General features: G+C 36.5%; 1 protein-coding gene and 1 pseudogene across 1 annotated transcript; one reads left to right on the forward strand and one right to left on the reverse strand.

Annotated features, from left to right (window-relative positions):
• The first annotated feature begins 300 nt into the window (after nt 1-300).
• On the forward strand, nt 301-3795 carry LOC104117698 (vesicle-associated membrane protein 722). The gene is made up of 5 exons (XM_009628771.4): nt 301-743; nt 2221-2362; nt 2463-2583; nt 2706-2768; nt 3434-3795. Exons 1-5 carry the CDS (start codon nt 554-556, stop codon nt 3578-3580), a joined length of 663 nt encoding a protein of 220 aa, XP_009627066.1. The 5' UTR covers nt 301-553; the 3' UTR covers nt 3581-3795.
• A 992-nt stretch (nt 3796-4787) lies between these two features.
• Nucleotides 4788-7212, reverse strand: LOC104117697 (pantoate--beta-alanine ligase-like; annotated as a pseudogene).
• Nucleotides 7213-7882: the final 670 nt, after the last annotated feature.

Genomic DNA, 7882 nt, shown 5'->3' on the forward strand with positions numbered 1-7882 from the left:
CTCTCCCACCCAAGAACCATGAAATGAAGAAAATAATAAGGCTTCTAGAGAAAACATATAGTATACCTGTAATACTTTTCTCTTTGAAAAAATTGACAAAGTAATCCCAGTTTGACCAAAAAATAAGTAGGGATACAAAATTTAATGTCCTTGTTTAACTAGAAGCCGTGTGTAATCAATACAAAAAGAAATCCGTTTTTACAACAAGATTTAATAGTAGCAGCATAAGTTTGGCAGGGGCAAATTCGTTAATTTCCTTGCTACAGAAGGGACTGTGCTTTTAAGAAATTTCAGCCCCAAAGGCCAAAAGCAAAGGCTTACCAAACTAACCATTCCCAAAAATCAAAATTCATATCGTCCCCCGCATCATCACGCTTCCCCTTTTTATCTTTTGCCGTTGCCTCTATTGCTTCATTCACATCATACGCATTTGCCATTTCTCCTATTTCTCTCTCTCTCTCTCTCTCTCTCTCTCTCTCTCTCTCTCTCTCTCGCTTTTTCTCTCTCTAGAACTCTACTATACTAGCTAGGGTTTTGGTTTCAGCCAAGAGAAATGGGGCAACAGTCGTTGATCTACAGCTTCGTTGCGCGAGGAACTGTGATCCTCGCTGAATACACTGAGTTTACGGGTAATTTCACAAGTATAGCCTCACAGTGCCTCCAGAAACTTCCTGCTTCCAATAACAAGTTCACCTATAACTGTGATGGCCATACTTTCAACTATCTCGTCGAAGATGGCTTCAGTGAGTTATTTTCCCTTTTTTCACTTCTGATAGTTTTGTTTATTGTTTTTCCTGATTCAATCATCCATGCATCTATGTTCTTTTTTTCCTGCACGACTATTTCGTTTTCCTTGGATTTTCGTTTGATTGATTTCGGAATAGTGCAATCTAGATCTTAATAGAATATTCAGTAGTAATAATTAAATATTTTGTGGTAATTAGTTTAGTTAATGAAGATTTTTTCGTTGGATCTCATTCATTTCGTTGCTTATTTTAACATTTTTTATTTTATTTTCGTTTCCCTTTTTTCTGTGCTCTCCTTGTTCTGTTGCTGTATCCCATTTTGGGATAGTCAGTCTAAATATCTGTTTAATAGTAATAAGTAATATAATTTAATTTTGTAGTAATTAGTTTAGCTAATGCAGAATTTTGCTTTGGATCTCTTTCATTTCTGTTGCTGTGTTTGATTTCTGAATTGTGCAGTCTAGATCTTAGTAGAATACTGATAAGTAATATATTATATTGGTAATTACTGTAGTTAATGCTTAACTTTGCTTTAGATCGGTTTGATTTCATGACCTATTAACACATAAAAAATCACGCATGCCTAATTGGGATATTGAATATTCCATGTAATTAGCAGAGGATAAGATATGGACTCTTTTGGAAGATCTCTCATTTTTGTGTAAATTTCTTGTATGCCTGTCATTATGTATGTATCATGCTAGTGTCTTCAATAGAGCTTTTAGTTGCTTCTGTCTTGTGCTTGACAAGATTAGATGACAGTGTACGTTTAATTCATAATATCGTAATTTAAAAGGTAAACTGTCCGTTTTGCTCATTTAGGGGATTGTTTTGAATTGTGATAGTGACTAAACACTGCTTTTAGATTTACCCATAGTAATTGTTATCTGCTGACTAGGTTTCCAGGCCTTAAGCGCTTGTCTATTTGCTTGCAAAATGCGTTAATAAGCACACATGACCAACTTAGCAATATAGATGAAGTACTGTGCATTTCAACATAAAACTCAAGCTGAGGTTTAATCTTTTTTTTCTTTTTTCAAATTGAAATGCACAACATATCTGATTAGTTTAGTTTCTCGTGTATCCCGAAGAAGTTTGTGGACTCTCCCTCTATCCTTGCAATTGGGGTGGGGAGCTCTTCCTGCACGGCATAAGCCCCTTATTTTGTATGGCATCAAACTAAATTGTTGAAATGTTTTTTTTTTTTTTTGGGGGGGGGGGGGGAGGTCTTAGGACAATTTGTCAATTTAAGGTAGAACGATAAGATTCCCTTTTGTTCGGTCTTTATATTTTTGTTTTCCTCAGATTCCGATATGGAAGTTCTTCTGTCCATGATATTTTTTTGTTTTCTACATATTCTTGTTTCTATGCTCTTACTGTCCATGATTGATTACATGACAAATAATATGTAATGCTCCATTTCTTCCGCCTCATTTTTCATGCTGACATTGTTATACACCCTCTGTACAAACAGCATATTGTGTTGTTGCTGTGGAATCTGTTGGAAGACAGATTCCAATTGCATTTCTAGAGAGAACCAAGGAAGAGTTTACCAAGAAATATGGTGGAGGCAAGGCTGCTACAGCTGTTGCTAACAGCTTAAACAGGGAGTTTGGGTAAATTGCATTTTCTTTTCAGACTCTTTTTCCTTCTCCTTTATTATTGATGTTAATGTTGAAAGTGATACGCGCCTTCATTCAAAACAATAATTTACAGGCCCAAACTGAAGGAACAAATGCAGTACTGTGTAGACCATCCAGAGGAAATCAGTAAGCTTGCAAAGGTGAAGGCTCAGGTTTCGGAAGTTAAAGGTGTGATGATGGAAAACATTGAAAAGGTAGAGAAGATTGACTTCCATATTGGATTATACTGTTTTAGAGGACATATCTCTGTCGTTGTCCTGGAAGATTTAGAACCCGTAAGTTTATTTGGTTTTCTGATGAAACTTTGTCCTTGTAGGTTCTTGATCGTGGCGAGAAGATTGAACTTTTGGTGGATAAGACTGAGAATCTTCGCTCACAGGTATGTAAATGACCATACAATGTCCCGTTACTGAAATATTTGAGTCTTCAGCTGTAGATGGATGAATCTCACAGTTATATATGAATAGAAGCTATAGTCATAAGAAAAATCAACTTTTTTGCCTCGTTTGATTGATAGCACATGACAAGATGCTATGGCCTACTAGTTTCAGCAAATTCAAAGTGGTTTGAATATATTTACTTCCTTAGAATTTGAAGGATATGCTAATGATTTAGCTGCTTATTTTCTGTTGCAAGAAATTTCTAGTGGTTAATTACCTTTGACAAGAAAAAAAGAAAAAGAAAGTTCTAGTGGTTAGGCTCAGGCCATTAATAGCAAATAGTAGCCTGGCAACTACAGTCGGGCAATCATTCGGCTATGTTGTTTTACATTTTATGTTTTGAGGATCGCTTAGTTAAACTATGCTTTCTGTGCAATCCATTAGGTCAACGGCTAGTGGTCTCCTTCCCTTAACTTTATAGGCAACTTGGTAATGGTTTATTTGCTCCAGTGGGCTGGACCCTGTGAGCTGTTGTTACATCATTTCACCTAATTGTTTCGTTTTTCCTTTACCTTTATTCTGAACTTGCACTGGTGTTATTGTTTTTCTTTTTTTGTTCCATCTGAGCATGAAATATTCAAGTGAAATTTTTGTCTTGTTGCAGGCACAAGATTTCAGGACACAAGGAACAACAATGAGGAGGAAGATGTGGTTGCAGAACATGAAGATCAAGCTTATAGTCTTGGGAATTATTATCGCCTTGATTCTGATCATAGTTTTGTCAGTCTGTGGTGGTTTCAATTGTCATTAGCGTGGTTCCTCATCCTTACTAGGCTGGATGTTGATTGAAAATTGTGACACTTAATCTTTGTAGCAGTGGCATGTCAGTTCCTTATAATTCTTTTTTTCTTTTGTTGTGACATCTTTTGTTCTATGCTCTGTATCATGAGACACTGCCTGTATAGCTTGTAATGCTGAATTCTTTTGAGTATACTATTGAATGAGTCTCCCTCGTTCACCAGGTCACACATAGTGATTCTTGATTTTGTTGGTTCTGCATTGGATGGAAAAGACTCTGAAACAAAGGAACCAGAGGAGAAATAATGTGAACTGTGTCTTTCTTTTCCTCCTCTCTATTTGAACGGGCTTCATTATTATGCTATCATTTTTTCTTGCGCTCCTTATATGTGAACTAGTTTAAATCTTGTGCTATGATTGGACTTCTAAAAGCTGTTTTGCAGGGAAAGTTAATAGTCCACTTAAATTTTAAAGGATTATGCGAGGTCCGCTTGTGATAAAATTCACTATGTGTGATTTCATCATGTTTCTTCTATATTTTGTTGGTTTTGTGTGGCTAAATATGCTTCTGTCGAGTGTGTTGAGAATTCGAAAGCCTTTTATTGATATCTCTGGCTTGTTTTGATTGAGACAGCAGTATCCTGTGGGCTTATTCCTCTATCCTTGAGTATGATTGTATGAACCATCTTGTTTTGTGGAAAGGTGACCGGACAGAATTCTAGAGCACTGCCTGGTTGTGAGTGTTTATTTTGGCTTGCGATATATCTTTTTATTCGACAAACTGTTCCAGACCTAACCTTATTTCCATGCTCAAACTGCTAATTAAGGGACAAGTTATAAAATGTTCGAACTAGAGGAAGTAGGTTTCTGTCTCTATCAAACAAGAAAATTTATTCTGAAAACTGTCGTATTTTTCCCCTTGTACCAAACAATTGACACCAGTCTCCTTTTTTCTTGTTTGGGGTGCCATGTTCTAAAATTGGTGGTAACAAATTTCTTTGGAAAGGACTTTTTCAACTAACAATTCATTTTAGAAGTTTTAGCATTGTAGGACTCCCGGCGTTTTCTGGTAACGAATGCAACATTTCTATGTCCTATTTTACGAGTTCCTCAAAAAGAGAGCAAAGGAGAGAATGGGATAGTTAAACGTCAGAACCAAGAAATGATTTTGTAGCGGAGGTCAGGAGGATGGTCAGACTTCTCGAAGAATCAGTAAAGGATGGTTCTAATCATTAATTTTTTTTAAAAAAATGGAAAAGTTCTCATCATTAAAAAGAAACCAAAACAATACTAGAGCAGTAAGAAAAGACTAGCCATTTCTTCTTCAGTTGGCTTTCTTTGATAAAGTCATTTTCAGATGGCTTTTACTAACTGCAAAAGCTTCTTGCAAACCAGGGACTTGTACTTCACCTCAGTTCTTCTATATTTGGTGGCTCCATCTTATATAGTATTTATTTCCATGTTGTCAACGAGCCTTACCTTTCCAAACCATGCTGCTACACAAAATATAACTGGTCTCTTGATTGTTTCCACCGGCTCTAAACTTTCTTGCTCCAGAATCTGGTGCAGAGAAGGTGTCAGCAATGAGGTAAACAAGATAACAAGACCAAGAAATGATTTGAAAAAAACTTTTTTTGTATTCACAACCTTTTTATGTTGCTAAGTGAAAACATTATGGAACACTGCACAGATACTGTCCGGACAAATTAAGCTTCTGAGACGCTAGCCATACAAAATATTGCTTTATATATCTACTAGTTTAAGAGGAGAGTAAAGGAAACGGTAGTATGACTTTTATGTCATTGGAATTTCAGTGGTGGAAAGGTAATTGGAGAGAGCTTTATGATACTCACTCCTTAAAAAGCCACTTGGTCATACGTCTTGACAAGTCAATAGTACTCGTGTATTTTCCGATTGGCAAATATAACTTACAGCCAGAGGGCATTGAAAGCACAATTGTCAAGATCATACCATTCTTCCTTAAGTGATTGAGTTCCCAGTTGGTATTCTATTGTTTATATCCATATGAAAGATATTATTATTGTTTAAGTTCTCACCTCAGCATAATCAACCCTTCCACCGGCTTCATCTATGGTTTGAATAGCTGAATTTATCAGCTCTCCGCAGTTGACCTGTCCCTTTTCTGCCTCAACTTTGGCTTTAGACAGTGCTCGGCTAATAGACAAAGCCTGTGGAATAGTAGAAAGAGCAAAAAGTTTCAATTAGCACAAATGCCAAACAATAATAAAGAGAGAGCCTTAGCAAGAAATCACTTTAATTTTTGCATATGCATTGCCCCAAACATTTTGATTCTGAATAAGCTAATGTTTGCCATAATTCGGGTTCCTTCATCATGCTAAGAGATACTGATAATAGAAGAAGCACCTTTTGTCTGTCTTCAGGTGAAAGTTTCACATTGCGGGAACTCATTGCAAGGCCATCATGCTCTCGTACTATGTCAGAACCAATCACCTTTATCCTAAAATCAAGATCTCGGACCTGAAACAGAATTACTTTGAGACTATCAATTTAAAATCACATCAGACTTCAGCTCTGAAGTATACTGCTTGATTAAGACTAGCAAAGAAACAGAAACCAAACAACATTCCCCAATAAGCCGCTTTACTTTCAGCAGGGCAGATATGGCCATATTGGATTGCTTTATCCACACAAGGAAGAAACTTATCTGCACTTGTGCTTTCACCAAAACTATATTATGCGTAACATGTGTCTTTTAGCATAAAATTTGATCACTTAACTACTGTTAAATAATGTACTATCTCAATTTGTGAGCAGCGCTTTTCTTAGAGTTAAATTTCATTAATTTGATGCAAACACCGAGCGCAACTAAGATCATCCACAAACAAATCCAACATTTTAAACAAAACAAGATGAACTCTTTTTTAGTAAGCTTACCATTCTCTGAATAATCCTCCATTGTTGGTAATCCTTCTTGCCAAGGACAGCAACATCAGGCTCAACAATATTGAACAACTTGGTGACAATAGTAGCAACCCCTCTAAAAAAAACAGGCCTACTCTTTCCACACAACCCTTTTTCCAAATTTTCAACTCTAACCCAAGTTTCATGCCCCATCCCTTTATCTTCAACACAAGATACCACCTTTAAACCCTCATTCTCTTTTTCATTAATCCTCTCAGCTGACCTAATTAGTCCCATTTCAGAATTCCCATAGTCATACAAATTCTTGGGGTGGAATACAACATCAACACCATTAGCAACAGACTTGAGTTTCTCAATATCGCCTTGAAAATCGGAAGGGTATGTGGAAAGATCTTCATTGGGTGAAAATTGACCTGGATTTACATAAATGGACACAACTCTAAGGTCAGTGTGTTTTTGTGCTTCTTACACTAGAGAAAGATGGCCCTCGTGGAGGTAACCCATTGTGGGGACAAAGCCAATTGTATGTTTTTTGGATCTCATGGTTCTTGTCCATTTTCTCATCTCTTCCTTGTCTGTGATGATAACTGGTTCTTTACCTGCCATTTTCAATTAAGATTGTGGAGGATTTATGCTTGATTGTGTTTATTGGAGCTATCCACTTGGAGTAATTGACCAAGATTTTGACCGATTCTATGTATGAATGCTGAACTTAGGGAAACCCTTTAACATGTGCATGCTGCAACTGCAATATATTCATCAATCGGAAATGAAAAAATGACAGACCAAATCCCAAGGGAAGGGATATAGCTTTTCTAACAGATTAAAGAAAGTGGAGACAGAATAGGGGGGTGGGCGGGAAGCTCGCTAGGGCGGGCATAAAATCCGAAAAAATCGAATTCCGAATCGAATCGAATCGAATTAATTTGATATTTTGATTTTTTCGGTATTTCGGTTTATTTCAGTACAACAATTTTGGTAATTCGATACGGTAAACAATATTCAGTTTTTGATATTTCGGTATACCGAAATACCGAAATAGTTTAGTCCAAGCTCAATTTTATTTTTATTTTTTAACCCAGTAACCTTAAGCCCACGTCCCAAAAATCCAAAACCCCTAATTCCTTAATCCCTTACCCTTAGGCTTAGTCATGAGTGACAACCATTCTCTGTATAGTATTGGTCGGGATGAGCGCGTAAAAAGACATAATAGGAAATATTTAGTTGTATGATCAAACATGATTTTGTTCATGAGTGACAATCATATAGCGGATTCCAATCTGCTATTGTTGGAAGTCTTGTGGTACAATCATTCTTTGCTCCTGACTTGTATTAGTTCTTAAACCAAAAAATATGCCCGCCTTGAACAAACTAAAAATTCTCCGATAAAGAAAAACATACAGATTACGGT

This window comes from Nicotiana tomentosiformis, chromosome 1, assembly GCF_000390325.3.
Source record: "Nicotiana tomentosiformis chromosome 1, ASM39032v3, whole genome shotgun sequence".
NCBI lineage: Eukaryota > Viridiplantae > Streptophyta > Magnoliopsida > Solanales > Solanaceae > Nicotiana > Nicotiana tomentosiformis.

Bases quoted from the DNA above. Each gene is read 5' to 3' on its own strand.
- LOC104117698 (XM_009628771.4), top strand. From the start codon at position 554: ATGGGGCAACAGTCGTTGATCTACAGCTTCGTTGCGCGAGGAACTGTG. The intron at 2,363-2,462 runs GTAAATTGCATT...AATAATTTACAG, and splicing joins AGCTTAAACAGGGAGTTTGG to GCCCAAACTGAAGGAACAAA. The intron at 2,769-3,433 runs GTATGTAAATGA...GTCTTGTTGCAG, and splicing joins CTGAGAATCTTCGCTCACAG to GCACAAGATTTCAGGACACA.